Source organism: Alosa sapidissima, chromosome 2 (genome assembly GCF_018492685.1).
Source record: "Alosa sapidissima isolate fAloSap1 chromosome 2, fAloSap1.pri, whole genome shotgun sequence".
In the NCBI taxonomy this organism is placed as follows: domain Eukaryota; kingdom Metazoa; phylum Chordata; class Actinopteri; order Clupeiformes; family Clupeidae; genus Alosa; species Alosa sapidissima.
In genome coordinates this window covers 20,738,382-20,757,437 of record NC_055958.1, presented here as the reverse complement: position 1 = coordinate 20,757,437, position 19,056 = coordinate 20,738,382, and the positions used below count along the sequence as shown (strand labels likewise).

General features: G+C 47.2%; 1 protein-coding gene across 12 annotated transcripts in view; it reads right to left on the bottom strand.

Moving 5' to 3' along the window:
• The window catches only part of tns1b (tensin 1b), a 179,671-nt gene that overhangs the window by 23,946 nt on the left and 136,669 nt on the right, over positions 1–19,056 (bottom strand). For all 12 annotated transcript variants that reach the window (XM_042065488.1, XM_042065508.1, XM_042065515.1 and 9 more), the window contains 4 exons: positions 17,735–17,864; positions 17,560–17,625; positions 17,345–17,461; positions 1–352 (listed from right to left, as the gene is read on the bottom strand). The exon at positions 1–352 is cut by the window's left edge and continues 1,346 nt beyond it. In XM_042065488.1, the coding sequence (XP_041921422.1) occupies positions 1–352; positions 17,345–17,461; positions 17,560–17,625; positions 17,735–17,864 (665 nt within the window). The remainder of the gene's footprint in view (positions 353–17,344; positions 17,462–17,559; positions 17,626–17,734; positions 17,865–19,056) is intronic.

Below are 19,056 nucleotides of genomic sequence, written 5' to 3'. Positions count from 1 at the left end.
AGCTGGTCCAGCTCCTGCTTCTCCTCGGGGCTTAGGGGTTGCTGGAGGGGGGCCAGGGCGGGCGGCTCGCTCGCGAGAGCAGTGGCGGGCGGCTGGCTCACTGCTGCCGGCTGCTGGCTAGCCGCCGGCTCATCGGTGCGGTCGGTCTTGATGGAGGCAGTGGAGTTGCCCGAGTCGCTGCTCACCGACAGGGCGTGGTCACCAGGAGGGAGCGTGTGGTCCGCAGCCGGTAGGGCGTGCTCGACAGCCGCTGGGAGGCCGTTGGCGGTGACGGTGCCGTCCAGGGACTCCGACTTCTTGCGGACTTTGGCGTAGAGGCTACCGTCCAGAGGGCCCTGTGTGTGAATGACGTCTATGGGAGAGAGAGGCAGAGCACATTAGCCCATATGAAACATGTGCTTCACTGCAAGTTACTGGAGCCGGGTGCCCAGCAATGGCCTGTTTGAGGGAGATGAAACGTGTGATGGCACAGGCTGTGGAAAAAGCCAGCTAAAGACTGGCGTGCCAGCTTTTCAACCCTTTAAATCCTAATCATAAACATCTGAGCTTGTTTGTGCATGCCTATATGAAAAGCCTTCGTTGTTTGTTTGTTTTTCTTTGTGTTTGTGACAGCATTTAAACTGTTTAAAGCACCTGCTATAATGTGTCTGTGTTTACAAATCAATCTCTCTGAAATTAGATGAATTAGCAAAAGCTAATGTGCTGTATTTGATGTAAACATACATATTATGGGTTCTTCTAAAAGATGTGAGCTCTATATTCATGTGGTGGTCACATGTGCCCTGGTGCCAGTTTGTTCTCAGTGAAACAGGAAATGGGACAGTGTTGCCATTAACAACCATCTCTAATCGGGTGCTTTCACAGGCATTAGCTCCAACCTCCTGTTATTCCCTTCTCTGAATACATCCACATGCACATTCACACACACACACACACACACACACACACACACACACACACACACACACACACAAAATCTCGCTCTTGCAGGAAACAGTAGACAGTAGCTCAGTCAGATACTCCCTCTCTCCCTAACTTATTTAGTCCCTCTCTTCTCTGTTCTCTCTCTCTGTCTTTCTCTCACTTCGTCACTCTCTCGCTCACTCACACCCCAAGTTGTCCAGGACCCCACCCTTGGGCAGAAAGTCAAAGGGAAGCTCCCAGGAGAACCAGAGTGAGGCCTGTCCAGAGCTATGACTCAGACATGGAAAAATAGCCTCACCAGTAAAGGTTGGAGGCATTTCCTGCCTCCTTGGAATCAAAGCATCATTTCCTACACACACACACACACACACACACACACACACACACACGCACTCAAATTCACTATAGAAATCTGTTGCTGGGTGGCTGGCCACAATGCACTTAGTGACAATAGGCCCATTGTTGTGTTGTGGTCGGGTCCTGTCGCAACACATTATTCTGGACAGTGATCCCCCATAACCAGTAAACCACCATTCAAAGTTCCCACCACCAGCGTTGGCATCATCAGTGCTAATCTTCTCACTGCCTCTCATTCAGCACTGACTCTAATCTAGCCCTGTGTTCATCCTATGACAAGCTAATGGAGTGGGACTGTGTCTGACAGCTGTATACAAGACCTACAGCCAGCCAGCATTCTCTCTTTCTCCTCACTTTCCTTCTGTCTCTCTTTCCCTATCCTCAAGCCCACCCTCTCTCTCTCTCTCTCTCTCTAACATAATAACAAACCATTCACTGCTAGGTTGCAAGTACTGTGGGTGCACATTGGACTGCAGTTCCCATAATGCTTTAGTGCTGTATCTGTTGATCCACAAGTGAGATAAGGCAGCTGGGAACAACATGGAGGAAGAAAGCCGCCTCTCATGGAGGGCGCGGTTGGGCCATGGCACGCTCGGCGAGCCCTGCTCAATGTGCCTCTGTCAGCGCACAGGAGCAGGACGGCCAGCTTACGGGCTCTCATATACAGAGTCGGACACTGCTGCTTTGAGTTACGTAAGCTGGCCTGGGTCGGACTTCACAGCTCGTACAGGGGGGAACTTCATGTTCTGGTCCATAGCTCTCTAGCAATGCTTGCTACTCAGCCTCTTGGGATCTTCACAACAGATATACATGGAGCTGACTTGTTTGGCTTTTACATTTTCCCCAGAATAGGATCTCAAGGGTAACTGGCACCACCTGAGCACCTCTCATACGTGACAAGCTAAGGAGGAAAACAAGGCAGTGACATTAAAATGACAGGTTGGGAGCGCAGGCACACAGAGATCTTAGCCTTCCTGAGTGCTTGTGTCAAGATGGTGGGTTTTTTTGGGGTGGTGGGGTGGTGGTGGGGGTGGGGGGGGTGGGGGGTCTGGTCTGGATCGGGACAGGACGGGAGCGTCAACACCATCTTGTGTTTACTCAGCCTGGAGGCCGGAGCCCCAAAGGGAGCCTACACTTCTCCCCATCCCAGCAGAGCCACCTCCAATCTGCACTCCGGGCTGACAGCTTCCCCTGCTCTCTATTTGTTTCCTCATCAGCAGGCTGGGCATGGGGCCAGAGCCTCCATGCTTTTTTCCCTTTTTTAAATAGCATCTTCTGGAAAAAGTGAGCTTTTCTCGGGGTCTGTCGGTTCGTTTGGCAGCTGTTGCCCCTGACAACCTTCAGCTTCACTTTCCTCTCGCTCTTTTTTTCTTTCTCTCTCGCTCTCTCTCTCTCTGTCTCTCTCGCTTGACTCCTGCGTCGCCTGTGAGCTTTGTGTTCTCACGAGGACGAGCGCATGAGGAGGGTCCAGGGGTCTGAGAGAGAGAGCGGCAACCCAAACAAGCAACACCCTTCAGTCCCGTCATCCTCATCCCGCCACCACCCCCATCCAGCCCCCAGCCCCACCAACACCCCCCACGCCCCACATCAGCCGTCTCTGGCGCTCCACAACAGGTTAAAGACCTTTGGCCCGACTGGCTCCCCGTGAGTCAACACTCTCATGTTTTATGACTGCAACATCTCGAAGCGTCTCTCTCACTCTTCATGTGACCGAATCAAGAATGGAAAGTGAGACACCTCAGCCTGGGAAGTGGATCTCTCCTGCTATTTCGGCGATATCCCCCTGTATTATATCACCTGTTCTGCCAGGGCACATGACCCTCCTCATTACACATCAACATCCTCATCATCATAGTCCATCCGCCATATAAATAGCTGAGATGCTAAACACATGGGAAAGCACTTTCAACAAACTTCCACAAAGTTCTGTGAGCAACTGAGCACAAGCAACACAAACACAATTTGTACAAAAACATACAAATACAAGATCCCCCTACCTGCCTTAGTGTCTGTTTTGCTTTAGAAATCCAGTGGAAGAGGAAGTGAGAAGCTCTTTAAAAGTGCCTGTGCCTTTCAGCAGGGGAGCTTCAGCGGCTGAGCATTAGCGGGCTGAACGAGAGGAGGGGGAGTAGCCTTGGCTCGCACTGATTCCCTCCTCCTCCTGCTCCTGAACACTGTCAGGCTCAAGTGCTGCCGGAGCTAGAAGGACTGACACAACTCTCTCTTTCTCTCCTTCTCTTCCTCTTCTCTCTCTCTCTCTCTCTCTCTCTCTCTCTCTTTTGCTCCTCTCTCTCTGTCTGGGTCTCCCCTCCACCCTAGCGGACACAAAAAGGGTGTGACCAGAGCCTCTCCCAGCTGTGACAGCTAGACATGGCAGACCCTACTGCTCATCTCTCTCTCACTCACACACTCTCTCTCTCTCTCTCATGCTCCTTTTCCCCATGTTTTCTTTGCACAGCCTGACACCCCATGCCACACTTAGACATGCATATTGATACATGAAAACACATAAACATGCCTGCAGAGGGAAATACCAGGTTACATACTGACTGTTTTACATTAGCACATAGTAAACACGCACACACACACATACAGAGAGAGAGAGAGAGAGAGAAGAGAGAGAAGAGAGAGAGAGAGAGAGAGTGGGTGGAGGGTGGGTGAAAATGAGCTCCACCTAGCACAGGCTCACATCCCAAATGTACATGCAATGGAAAGAGCCACAAACTCCAATGGCTGACATTTTACTAGCGATCAGAATTAGTGGAAAATAAAGGCAAGCTGTGCCTATTCTAGGGGGCCCACACCCAATAAACACACACACACACACACACACACACACACACACACACAAAAAGAGAGACAGTAATAGGGAAAAGAGAGAGGGGATGGAAAAAGTCAAAGAAAAGAGGGTACTTTAAGAAATAATCCATGCAAACACACCACAGAAGTCCCTCAAACCTTACACTGACCTTACAAAAACATATCTGAACCTGTCTACAGCATCTATTAAAATAAGAAACCACTGCCAATCAAACTTTCAGAATAAATAAACACTCTGAGTACCTGCATTTATCATCATATCAAATGCAGAGGGAAGGGGACAAAACTGTGCTCTTTACTCACCTTGTGTGACAGTCGACAAACTCTGTCGACTCTGGCTACCTCTAACCTCTAACTGAGCAAAACAACAGCATCAACAGCAACAGTAGCCTTTACAATAGCAAGACTGTCTAAGGAGAAGCAAGGAAAAGAATTATAAAAGTTTCAGCATTCCAAAATATCGAAGAAAACAAGCAATAAACAATTCTCTGCGGCCCCTGTAGCACTGTAATTTTCATAGCGGAAAAACCTGAGCACTATTTTGATCATGTCACGATGGGATAAGAAACCTTCGCCTTGGTAATGGCAATTATTTACAAGCACAGCAGGAGAGCAGTGTGTGTTTCATGAGTGTGTGTGTGTGTGTGTGTGTGTGTGTGTGTGTGTGTGTGTGTGTGTGTGTGTGTGTGTGTGTGTGTGTGTGTGTGTGTGTGTGTGTGTGTGTGTGTGTGTGTGTGTGTGTGTGTGTGTGTGTGTGTGTGTGTGTGTGTGTGTGTGTATGAGAGAGAGAGAGGAGGGGTGGGGCAGTAAAGATTTGTGATATGTCTACTTAACAACGCTGTTGATTCCTTTTTTTAGCTTGACATCCCCACAGCTTTGCAGTATCTTATTTCATTTAAATCGACTGATGTCCACTCCAGGCCAGTCAATAGTTCAGCCATTAACCGTACCCTTTGATCCATTACCTCATGCCCACAGGTAGTCCACAAGGACACTAGGGTTGGCCCAGTGCCTACTGAAACCATTAGTCTTTTTACTGGTTAAAGCTGAGTGACCACAAAGAATTACAATTTAACTTGTTGCTTATATTGCATTGTTCTGACACTTGGCTAGTCCCCATCTACACTGGGGTTGATGAAAGTCAGTCAACATGTGTCCAGACAGTCTGAAGTGTGCGTGTCTGGAGGAGTGGAGTTTGTGGTGTTACTCATATAGAGCAGAGCCTGTGGTGGAGGTGAGTAAGGACCATTCCTGGTAACAGACCCCCCCCCCCCAACCCAAACCCAAACCCACACACACACACACACATACACATACACAGAGCCAGACACATGTGTAAAATATAGACGGATCAGTACCCTGGGCTGAGCAAGATCTCCTGCCTTGCCTGTTTGATGAGGATACCTGGTGAATGGTATGACCACTTGTGGCTGCACGCTGGGTGTGAGCCATACCGCAGAGCCATTTCTCACACAGCACCATACATCTCTATTCGGCTGTAATGACATGACATGGACTCGAAGTTCATGTGGGAAAACCAGACACAGAATCCTAATCCCTCAAAACAAAAGCGCCAAGGTGAGGCAACAGCCGAAGGCATCAAGGAACATCCACCATCCATCCATCACATCCACCTGACAAAAATCCCACAAAACAGTGTCCCAGTGTTGTGGCAACAGCGCGAAGACAGTGACTGGGGAAAAAAAGCTCCTCAGTGTCGACTGATACACTTCTGCTCAGGTTCATATTTTTTTAGCCCCACGGCCGTAATCATTTACTAAACAGCACAGGAGGAGGGCATGGTGACCAAATCTGTGTGATGTATGGGGCAAACGGTATGGCATGAACTATCCACTGGGTAACAGCAGCAGGTGGAAAGGGTAGGCACGGTGTCAGGAATGCTGACAGGTTCCCCGTCAGATGTATGACATCAGACACGAAAAATGCACCTCTCCAATAGAGAGACCTACGCAGAGGGACACGGAGCGAGGGAAAGCGAGGAAGAAGGTAACATTATGAAACTTCACCACCATGCCAATCTCAGGGGGGGCCCCATAGAGCGCTAACAAGTCTGATTTATGACTCTCTCTCTTCCTCTTTCTTTCTGTCTGTCTTTCTTTCTTTCTGTCTGTTTGTCTTTCTCTCTCTCTCTCTCTCACTCACACACACACACACACACACACACACACACACACACACACACACACACAGTATACACAGACACAATGACCTCAATCAAATACAGACATAGTTACTCCTTTTATGTGGAGCTGTTAAAGTGTTGACAGATTAGCCTGTCTCTATTTTTGATGAGAATTCTGCCTTAGTCATCAGTCCTAGTTCATAAGAGTTAATCAAGCACCGCACAGGGAGAGAGCGCTGTTATTTATGTAGGTGTCATGGATATGATTAGCCAACATATGACATCTGCAATGCATGGCAACAACAAATCAACAAACATGGACTGCATGTCCAAGTATGGGCACAAGACTTCTGCCTAGCTAGCTGCAATCAAAACTACATCATTCATTATCAGGACATTGCTAAAAAGATAACAAAAGGCACAGCAACAGAAATATTTACTATACATGATCTATTTTACAGTGTCTTGGGATGAGACTATGTGTGTGTGTGTGTGTGTGTGTGTGTGTGTGTGTGTGCCTGCAATAGGCCACGTCAGAGTGAGTTGGTATGTGTTCGGGATGACAGACCCTGAGAACACACAGCACCTCAGCCTTAACACCTGCTCCTGAAACTATCATGGGAAACAACATCCGGATGCTCCTCCATACAGTACACCTCAGCACTAAGATCTGCCAGGTCCTATTGATAGGCGCTTACTCATACTAATACCTCTTAGTGTGACAAAAGGGGCTCACTGACATGCATAACTAACAACTACTTAAAGTGTCTAGTATCAGAAACTGAAGCTGAAAACAGCTTCTAGATGTCTCTGTGTTACATCATGCAACAGAAAGAGCCACCAGCTCCTGTGGCTGGTATTTTTAAAGGCATCAGCGCTGCTGGAAAATGAAGGTGTGTCTGCGCTAGTAGGCGTAGCAAGCGGATATTAGTTTTATAAAGCTGGTGGGTGCGAGCAAGTGAGTGAATGAGCACTGTCTCTGGCTGCGCTAATGTAGCGTGCTCATCCGGAGGCGTCTCTTGAGGGGGGGTGGGGGGTTCTGTGTTGGGAGCTGGGCAGCCGATGCTGGAGCTGGGACGAGACAGGAGGGAATTGGGGCCTGGATGAGGAGCAGCGGAGGAATCTATCTCAATGTGAATCTGGCACTGCAGCAAAGCTGGCCTGCCTCTCTGCCGAGTAAGCACTTTGAAATGAAAAAGAACAGAAAAAGTCCCCCCCCCCCTTACAAAAAAGAGGGAAAAAAGAAGAGGCTGCTGTGTTTGTGCTTATGGGCTTTTAGTGCTTCTTCAAAGGAACTTACTTTGCTGTAATGGATGGCTTCAAAGTAGGGAGAAAAAAAAATGTCCTTCATTAAAAATGAATGAAGAAGGTTTCAAACTGTTCTTGTGGAGGGAGATGACAGTCTTCAGGATGTGTCTAAGTGCTGAAGTGACGGCCCTGACAGAGGAGTGTGAATGTGTTCAGGTAATCACAACTGAGATGGAGAGAGAGCAGAAGAGCACACTCACTGCCATCCGGCTCTGAGCTGAGGCCAACTCTGGGCCTCATCACTGCCAATCCCTTTAGCTTCAAAAACTAAATGCTGCACAAAGGCCCTCAAAGGCCTCTCTCTCTTTTCCACCAGCAGACGGGCCCTCGCCGCATGCCCCTCCACACGTCACTGAGTCTGTCAAAGGCCTCATGACCGATTAGGCAGCCTCAACTCGCCTCTCCCCAATTAAACACCTCCCTGCGCACAATTGCACAATTGACAGGCTTGATGACAGGCTATTGCAGCATGGCTCACAAACCCAACAGCCTGAACACAGAACAAATTGCTTGTACAGCTATGAGTTGTGGAGGGATGTTGTTGAAAACACTGGGTTGTCCTTTACAGTGTGAGAGTTCGAGGCGTTCGTAGGCGCTGTGCTCCGGACCTAACATTTCATTACGGCTGACGTCACATCACAGGAAAAACAATCAAGCTCCGCTGAAAAGAAAAAAGTGCTGGGATTTGGTCCCGGGGCGGATTTGGAAGCGGCACTTTGATCAGCACACAGAGGCTGGCTGTGGTCAGCAGTGGGCCTGGCGACGAGTGACTAGCCATCGTCTCATGCTGCCCAAACCAGAGAGAGAGAGGCTCGCTCCCAAGGGCCTACAGCAAGCAGCTCATTATTTGTCACAGCCAAATTGTCCAGTGGAACATCTGAATAACCCAAGTAAAAATATCTTTCTCATGTACTAAGTCAGGATGAACCAAACATGTTGTGTGGCATTGATATTTTTCCTGTAAATAAGAAAGGTTAAAAAAGTTTACTGCCCCATTTGCTTTCGCATGCTAATTCATGCAGATTTTGTCGCCACTGAAAGCCTCGTTATTTCAGCCACAGGACAGCAATTACTGGAAGCAATTACCGACAGACAGTAGCAGACAGCAGACAGCTCTAGCAGACAGCATCGCAATCATCCCTTTCACTGGGTCACCCCCAATGTGACTGGAATATGCCCGGTGGAGATGCCAGTGAATCAGCATTTTCATTGTTTTGCTACAAAATTAATCCACTACAGCAGACTACTAAACCCAGGCACATGCCTTAAAAACTGCTGTGCTTTGAAACTCATCAACATTGGAAATATTCACCTCCCCCTCCCCCCTCGACCCATTCAGACACACATTATCAGTCTACATAAGCGTATTCATGGCACTGCATGTATTTTGCTCCCCTTATTTGAGCCCCTACATTAAAAGTGAGAGAACCCAGTGACACCGCATAGGAAGGAAGGAAGGAGATAATGCTAACTGCCTCTCTCTGTTTCAAAGTGGCGATTGTGTAAAGCATCCCCTGGGCCAGCTCTATCTCCTCCAGTGTGAGAGCGCACGGTGGAGCACAGGCTGGGCCACTCCACCGCAGAGCCGGCGCTCGTAAATATCAACACTGGGGCCATCTGTCAAAGGTCACGGCGTGCTATTTAGGGGGGGACGATCTGACCCGCGGTGAAGTATGTGCGGAGGTCCTGAGGAATGCAGCCAAACGAGTCCGTCACGTCTTATTAAAAGCAAAGGGTACGACTAAAGTGGGTGGGGTTCTGAGAGAGGGAGCAGGGGAGCTCCTCCCTTGCTGTCCACCTTCACGTCCTTCCCAGAAGCAGTTAAAGCCCAAAGGCAAACACCGTGTCCCTCCCCGGCACCCCGGGCAGACGCGCAGCTGAGCCAGGCCCGTCTGGAGAGCAGCTGGAGGCAAGCTGTGGGTGAGAGGGGAAAGGTCACACGTCCCCTTTAGCGCACACTCTGACCTTTCCACCAGAGATGGCTGCGCTGGACCTGCTGCGCCTCTGTATGTCCATCCACCCATACTGCTCCCACTCCCGGGCTCCAAAGCAAGAGCGCATGAGAGCACAAAGAACCAGCCTGTTGGTGTGATGCCCGCCGGACCAGTCATGTTTGCACAGCTACTCATCCATTCTGCCGGGCAGCAATACTGTTTTGTCAGGGGGGGCAGCCTCCGATAAGATCAGCCACTTGCTGTTATGCAACTCTCAGTCTGCGTTTAGACTCAAAGCAGTTTAATCCACTAAGCCCCAATAGAAGGCAGGACAGAAGCCGTTTCTATTTACTCAAAAACGTTGAGTCCATTCAACACTGAACACAGTGAGTGTGGCTCCTGTGGCTCAAACCAGGACAATGTGGGCGTCTCAGGAATGCTAGCCCATCACACACCCACGTGCATCAGTACAGAATGTCACAGTTTGTGCTCCTCAATTATCACAGAGCAGAAGAATCAATGTGGTACAGTTACACTTATGCTAACACTTAGCGGACACAAGGGAGACGCTGCGTTCTGTGATAGAGACAAGCTGCTGTCGAGACATAAAGCAGCAGCTCAGAGTCAAGTTGGACGGGACTTCCGAGCTTCCAGGGTCAGAGCCAAAGCTGGGGGGGGGGGGGGGGGCAGCTGGGGCTCCAGGGGTGGGAGGAGAGCATTCTGCACGGCATACCAAGGGAAACATATGGCTAATGCACAGAGTGAGGGGAAAAGGGTTGGAAAAAAGAAAACAACAAACACAAAACAAACCAATATCCCCCTCCTCAGACCTCGCCGAGACCACACATGTCAACAAGCCGCTCTTTAACGATCCATGAGAGGAAAGTAAAAAGTGGCCACCTTTGGTGTCATGTGTTAACAGGTGGGCCCAGTAAAATAGAGGGGGGGGGGGGGGGGGTTCTGCTGGCTCTTTGACAGTCTTGTCCTACTGTATTACAACCTGCTAAAGCATCTAAATGGAACAGACACCAGACTGTTGTTTTAACACCACAATCCATGATGCAACATGGTCTCTAAAACAGCACAGGTTCAGAATGGGCATGCGTAGTGATAAATGCCCTCAGAGCTGGTTTAGCAGAGCGATTACCCCTAAACCCAAAGAGCCCATCATTCTGGTTCCCTTATTAAACCTGAGTTATAAATGCAGGCATAAATTCCACAGGGTAATTAGCATTAGCAGTGGGAGAGCAAACCTGCTGTCGCGGCTCACTATCCGTCACCAGAGAGGTTTAATTGAAGGCAGCGATACCCGTCTGCTCTGAGCCCATTTATTTATGTTAGAGTTACTCCTTCGCCCGGCTCCCCACACAAACACAGTTTAATGGGGCTGCGCGACTCACAGCTGCTTGCCCAAGCGCTACACAAACACTGCGGTGCCCGGCATGTCTACAACAGGGAGAAAGTTTGTGTGTGTGTGTGTGTTGTGTGTGTGTGTGTGTGTGTGTGTTTGTGTGTGTGTGTGTGTTGTGTGTGTGTGTGTGTGTGTGTGTGTGTGTGTGTGTGTGTGTGTGTGTGTGTGTTTGTGTGTGTGTGTGTGTCAAGGCATTCCGCTTGGTAAATGGGACAACCACCAGAGCACAGCCTGGCAAAACGATCATTTAGCCTGCAAGAGCAGCAGAAAATATTTACTCTGGTGTGGTCAACGCTCTCCCGGATCAGCTCTACTGTGGCTCCACAGAAGCGGGCTATTGATGATGATGTAATTACACTCCAGCCAGAGAGATTCAGAATAAACTTAGGCCAGGCCATCCGATACAGCACCTTGGCCGTCAACTTACTCTAAGTGTCTACAAACACAAGCCGCTTGGCTCAAACAATATGCAAGCCAAAAGCAGAGCTACTTTTCACTTTCACTACAAATCACAAAGAAACATTTTCATATGACATATCTTGTTAGCTGCAATGCTGAAGAGAAAACAGCCTTGGCCTTTGAAAACTTAACTGTAAATCATGGTAACAGCCCAACTCGGACACTAAGAAGAAAGAGATACTTTAATTGATGCTGTTTTCTAAAAAGACAGAAAGGAGAAATGAGAAATACCTTAGCATCTGCCCAGTGTGCTGTAATGTGTCCCACCTCCTGTGCTCTTCCCCCCCTCACACAGCAGTCCAGTCCTCTGGTTCCACACTGGCTAAAGTAAACTAGAGCTGCTGCAGGAGCAACTGGTGTCTGTTGGTGTGTGTGCGTGTTGTGTGTGACTGGCTGACAGGCAGCAGCTCTAAACCGACTGGCTCCCCCTCCAGTGACAGACAACAAAAAGGGCTTTTACAGTCCTGGGCAGAGAGAGGCTGGGTCTGGAGCAGGAGCTGGAGCTGTGGCCTCTCCGTTCCCACTGACCGTCAGCGCATCTCGGCTCCCTCCTCGTCTAACCCTCCTCGTCTAATCGTAAGTCCATGTCGCCACGCTTCTCACTCCCAACTATTCCAGAAATGCTGCGGGCTGTGCCTTGGTCAAATATGGGTAAACAAGACCTCCCCCCTGCTCCCCCCCCCCTTAGCCATCGCCAGAACCCTGCCAGTAGTCTGCCAGAAAACAGAGTCCAAATCAGAAAACATTCTACTTATATGGGGGTGGCTTGGCCTGCTCCTTGCTGTCTACCACTATCAGAGCGCAGGCCTTCATTATACAGATGACTGCCTCAATTCTGGCCACTCTGCCAGCTGTGTTTCATTAAGATCTGAATGAGATATTGAAATTAAAGTCAGTGATTTACACAGCAATTTTATTCTGGTGACTAGATTGGTAATTAGAATACATTTTTTCATACAAAGCAGTAAACCAAGCAGAGAACAACAAGGACACAACATGTATGATATCCCAAAAGGAAATGTGATAATAGAGATTGCAGTGTTGCGTAAGATCATCAAGGAGTATCTGAGGGCAGATACTATAGCTTATACGGAGAAAGCTGCTCTTTCCACATGAGGAACAGCTTTTGCTTGGAGTGACGGGCCGTATAGCTGTCAGCTGGCTGAGATAAACACCCTGACAGGCAAGGTTCAGTGGACACAGCGGACCCTAAGAGGCCAGAGACTGGCCTTGCAGAGGGCTAACCTTGCCTCTAGCAGCTGCGGCGCACCGAGGCTGAATCTGAGGTCAAAGCAATGAGATCCAGATAAGACATCTATAACCGAGCTATTACTGTGTCATGGTGGATTTGCGATTCATCATCATTACTGTATCTGCAGCAGGCGTTAGCTAAAGCTGAGTCATTTGTGCTGAGGCCTGTTTTGATTGTGTTAAGTATTGGGACCTGATGAGATACATATGAGCTACAGGAGACAATTACAGTTATTATCTTCAGCTTTTGTGTCTTAGTTTACAGAAGAGAAGATATTTCTGGTCCGTTTATCTAGTCTGTCAACTGTGCCGTTTTTCACCAAAACAAGCAGCAACGAAAATAGATTAAAAGCAGTTCACAGATCGATTGGCCCTCCGTGAGCGTCGTTGTCTTCCCTCTCTCTTCCCCGCCGAGTGCTCCCAGTCTCTATTGACCTGCTCCGTTGGGTAATGAGCCTTTGGTGCTCAGCTCCTGCTCGCTCACTCCTTTCCCTCAATACTGCAGTCCTGAGCGAGCTCTTTTCTCTGCAGACTAATCACAGGAGTCGAATAGCCATTGAATCTCTGCGCACTCTCCGTCCGTGCTTCCCTTGTTGGAGACTAAACACTCCAGAGTGGGGGCATTGTATCTGGCTGCGCCGCTCCCCTGCCATTCTGTTTTCTGGGCACGTTTTAAAGAAAACATGCAGTTAGACTTACTAATTACCTCGTCAAGGCGGGCTAATGAGCCCTTGAGCTGGCAGAGAGCAAATTTAATTGCGGTGGGCTTTTCCAAACACCAGAATTTCCTGCGTCTCATTTGTTGTGCTATTACCCGCAATCTCTCTCTCTTTCTCTCTCTCTCCCTGAAATACACTCATTTTTCAAATGGCAAGGCTTCAAGCTTGGCAAGGTGAAGTCATGGCGAAGCACAATGGCATGACGTCCGTCTGCTTATCTCCACTCTGGAATCAACTTAACTGGCCCCAACGCTTGAATGGGACTGTTTGTCAATGTGCGATACGAGTTGGAATTCATGTGCAAATGTGCCCTTTCTGTTCAGCACCATTGGCTGCCCGTCAGAGATGGCAAAAGTACTCACTTTCCATACTCAAGTAGAAGTACAAATACTTGTGTTAAAAAATACTCTGGTAAAAGTAGAAGTACTGGTTTAACTTCTTTACTCAAGTAAAAGTAACAAAGTACAGGCTTGGAAATGTACTTAAAGTATAAAAGTAAAAGTAGTCTTGTGAATGACAACCATTTTTTATGCAACAGCACCTGGACCACACAAATGTTACCAGAGTGCAAGAGTGCCAGTCTCTTTTTTTAAATCTTCCCATAACCTGTTTGGCCATTTATTGGCTTGAATTGGATGACTAGACAAAATGGAAAAATTACACAAAAGGCTCTATTTATGCATTTTCTTTGTTGGCTTCATGTGTTTGTATAAGATGGATCTGCACAACTAATATTGGATAAAACAACATGAATATTTAATTCCTATGGATTCCTGTGAATATTTCAAGACCAGGAATGTAGTGGTAAAATAAGAGGTGGGTAAACTATGAATTCTGTGATCACAGTAAGGTATCAGATTTTTAGAAAAGGCATTCAGAACATGTTTGATGATGGTGCAGTTATTGTCAAATGTTTATAACAAGTGGCATTAAGTGGTTCATAGAGTGTTTATGAGTGTACATATTGTTATTGTGGATAATACAGTGTGATTTTTAAATGCTAACAGTTGTAATCGGTGAATAAACTCTTTTGAGAGGTGGATAAACTCTAATAAGAGGTGGAGAAACTACCTCACTAATTTCACCACTAATTTCAGTGGTGGGTAAACTGTGTTTAGTCTGCTTGCGTTTAGCGGCCTCCACTAGCCTACATCCCTGTTGAAGACCCAAGGCTGCATAGGCTACACTGCAGCTAGAAGTTAGGGAAGCACCAAAGGCGAGAAGAGGAGGGCATTAGGCTATTGACTAAATTTAATTGAGACATAGGCTACTACTACGTGCTAACGTTAACGTTACTGGCATCAAGCTGCAATGATTTGCCGCGAATGAATGCCGCCCAAATCGAGTCATCTTGTAGTGATGCGTCAAGTGCAACGTAGCCTATATTTCAATCCGCTATTGATAACGAGAAAAATAATAACGGTAGGCTGAAATTATTTGAAACTAAAGTAACAAGTCAGTTTTGTAAAATGTAAGGAGTAGAAAGTACTGATATTCGTGTTAAAATGTACGGAGTAAAAGTAAAAAGTCGCCTCAAAAATAAATAGTAAAGTAAAGTAAAAATATCTGAAAAATCTACTTGAGTACAGTAACAAAGTATTTGTACTTCGTTACTTCCCATCTCTGCTGCCCGTGGAGCATGGGACCGCGCTGCGCCGCGCTGCTCTGTGTGGGTTGCCATGTTCACTCATGTTCCCCCAGCACACAAGCTGCACAACTGCAATCTCCCACTGGACAGATTGGCAGTGGGCCGTGGATGAGGGAAAGCTATGGCTCTCTGACCCTCTGACCAGCAAGCCAGACTGAGCCAGGCCGACCGGGGGTTTGTGGGGAGATTGGTTTCCTCCCACCCCCACCACAAGTGGTGCCAGAAAGGAGATCAACACCTCCCTATTTCTGCCGTGCCTATTTAAAGGCCCGATTGGTCAAAGGTAGGGCCACTTTATGGCAGGACCTCTCAGATAGCCTAGAGTGACAGGAGGAGAGGGTCTGCAGTGACCAAAATGACCTGGGAGCATCTCAACTTTCCGGAGTCCTGTTAGAGAGCAAGGGTCATGCCGAAATTTTACTTCAAATGTAATTACGATCTCAGAGACTGTGGATGTGTTTACCCCACGACAAGACAAATGCCACTCTTTCCAAGCATATCTGAGTAAACAAGGGGACTATAAAAAGACAATACTGACATATCCCAAAATGTCAGTTATTCGTTCACTCCCACTGTCTCTAGAACAATCCCAAAAGAAAATAGTGAAAACAATATAGGATATTTCAGCGTCTGGAATCTGAGACAAGACTGTAATTCAGGACATGCAGCAGCTGTTTTGGGCATCGTGAATAGATAGGGTTGGTCAGAGAGTGACCATTTCTTTAAGACCAGTGATTGAGAGCCAGTGTGTGTGGCTAAAGGCTGGAATGTTTCACACAAGCCATCAGAATGCTGGAGTTCTAGGAAGTGTGGCAGAAGGCTGAGAAAACTAAGTGGCGCTGAAACACTGTGGTCAAGGAAACATGCAGGACATCGTTGGTTGGTGGCACAAACACACACACACACACACACACACACACACACACACACACACACACACACACACACACACACACACACACACACACACACACAGAGTGCATCCTCTCAGAGGTGGTATCAGTGACAGTGAAGAGAGGCACTGTATGAACTGTTTGCTCAGTGTCCTTCCAGCACTTCTTTAAGTCCTTATCTCCTCTGAAAGGTCACTTCACAGATTACGCTGATTATGAGTCGACCTAGACAAGCGTGCGCCTGTGAGCCTTATACGGACATTCTGTGCCCCTGCACTGTAAATTTACCACCACAGGAGACCAGGAGACTTTACACACCCAGTAATTGACTCCCACTCCAATCTGACAAGACCCTCTGTGCCGGCCTGAATTCAAAATGCCCTTTTTGTCCATCTTGAGACCTCTGTCAGCCACAGAGTACCCTTTGTTCTCTGATAGAAACAACTGCACTAGTAATACACTGTGACAGCACTTCCTCAAAGGTGTCAGGATGACCGAGCGCCCTCTTTAGAGTCATGTCACAGAGTCACTCTTATGACTGTCCCACTGATGGAAATACATGGTCCTCCTATTCTGAGCAGGTCTGAAGTAAATGGGCCACTTCTGAATGGTGCATTGCTGATGTGTTCTGCATAAGAACATGAAATTGGAGGAGATGAGATTGTCACCTGAAAGAGATTCCATAGTTTTTCCTCAGTCAGGGCCTGGATGAACTGAGAGTGACCCCGGTGGTACGTGTTTTGGGTTATTGAGACGCGTGAACGAAGCCCTGTGAACTGCATTCACGTCTCTGATTCAATCAGCACCACACTCGCACGAAAAACACAGACGAGCCGCTCTGACAAAAGTCACCACACAACAGCTTACCAGCAGCGTACACAAACAGCACCAGCGCCAGATAACTCAATCCCAGGGTGCACCGCGCTCCCTCTGCGGCCCGCGCCGAAACCACAGGCTCCTTAGAAGTGGATGATTTACTGGCGTGGACTTATGAATGGGGGAAGGTGTAGAGGGAGCATCATGGGTGGTCTAGTGACTCAGAAGGTCATGTGGGGTTGTGTTTTGCGTTTTCCACGTGCTTTAAGGAATGGGCAGCGTGCAGAAAGGATTAAGTCTCTAATGTTTATTATGGATTGCACTTTCCAAAAAACACTATTCTTAGCAAGTAAAATATGTGTGCTTACATATGGAAGAAAATCTGAACATTTTATTGAATCTACATGTGTAAGAATATTTGTGAATAGTTACATATATGATGCACCAAATTATTCGGTATTGATTTTCCAACTATCTGTGCCATGAGTTCTCATGTAGTTACAATTATGTTATCCTGTAGTTCTGTATGCAATAACAAGCTCATACATGAAGACACCTACACAGGCCCAGTTTTTCTTAACAATCACGCTCCTTAACCATCTTGACATTGACACTGGAGATCCCACACCCTCAACAGCTTAATTACTACAGCGGTACTCACCTTCCATGGAGTCCTCACAACGCTGATTGAAATTCTCATAGGAGTCCCAGCGAATGAGGGGGTCCTGGGTATTGTAGTCCACTGATACACAGGGGCCATTCTCGAGATGGTCCATACCTGAAAGATCCAGTAAGAACAAGCTCTAAAATGGGCATTTTATGTTTGTTTTATTTTCGATATGGGAGAAAATCAGAGAAAGAAAAATATCAATTTACCATTCATTTTCTCTGGTCCAAAGGAGAACACAAACTCTACTTTTCCATATTCAGGAAACCTGTCATCTATAATCCAGAACACAACAGCGAGAACGAAAAAGATTTAGTGAACCTAGTGACAAATGAGGACAAATCAGCTGGTACCACATGGACTGGCTATTTCACTTGTTAATACCTTTAAATGTCTCATCCAATTCATCTTTTCCAAAGACAATTCCCAGGTCATGCACCGCACAGGTATGAAACTGCACCCGGAATATGACATCTCTGCAGGTACTTCGGAAACGCTTGTGATAGCACTTGAGCTGTGAAGTACATTAGATTCATAGAAGGATAAGAATATAACACTAATTTGGGTAATGCATGTGCCGATGTGATTTAATGGACAAGTTAATAAGGCTTAAACCTTTGAGAATGGGCAGCAAAACAAAAAAGACAGTCATACACTGGCATTTTCAAGGTCCTTTTATCCAGTTTAGCTACACACATAAACAAGCTAGCATGTTTCCAGACAGAGAGAGAAAACAAAAGGATTATTATCCAGCCCATTGCCATCCACACACGGCCGTTTTAAAGCCTCACTAAAACCTGCAGAGGAAATGCTGCCTTCTCTCCCCAGCATTCTGGGGTTTGGCACAATCCACTTTCCCTTTTATAGGGACCTAGCATTTACAGGTACTAAAGGAATATTTAGCTCTATAATTTAAAAGGGGAAAAAAGGAAAAGAAATCTTGACGTGAAACACGCTAACTGTGGCTAGCCCAGGGCTGCCTAGGACATTACGACTACATATTGCCCTCCAAATGATGGCAGGAGATCAACAGTTTATGTTAACAAGAAACACTCACTTTTCAGTGCAGTTGCTAACATGGAACAACATAAAGCTGAGTTGATTAGATTAGCTGATAGCTTTTTGGATCATCTGTGTCTCGTCTCTGTTACATGCTGTGTGGGGGGCTGGTGCCAAATATGTCACTTCAGCATATGTGAGATTTAGCAGTCTCCAAGAGACCCATGTGGAGAAATAAAAAATGCCTCAAGGCAATAAAGGAAATCTTATCCCACACATCATATAGCCCAGAACAGCTATAATTAAGCTATTTAGACCGGGGGCAGATGGGCTGGGAATATACAAGTTTGCTATTCGCAGAGGCTGAAGTCAAACAAACAGAGCAAGACTGAGGATGGACACGCGGGAAGATGGCCAAACATCTTGCGGCTGGCCACGGCCATTACACAGCCTCACACGCTGGTGCTGTGCTACTCCCACAGAGGAGGAACGAGGACTTTCTGTCTAAGAGAAACAAACCATGATATGCCTTGAATACATCTTGCATACTGGTTCATGATAGGAAATCATGTTTTAAAAAAAATGCACTTGTATGTATGGCCATTGGTATCGGTAGTTGATTAAACTAAGACTATGGCATTACACTTTCAACTTCCCAAGGGGAAGTACAATGTATAAATGTCTAATGATCTGATGTTGCATGAAAT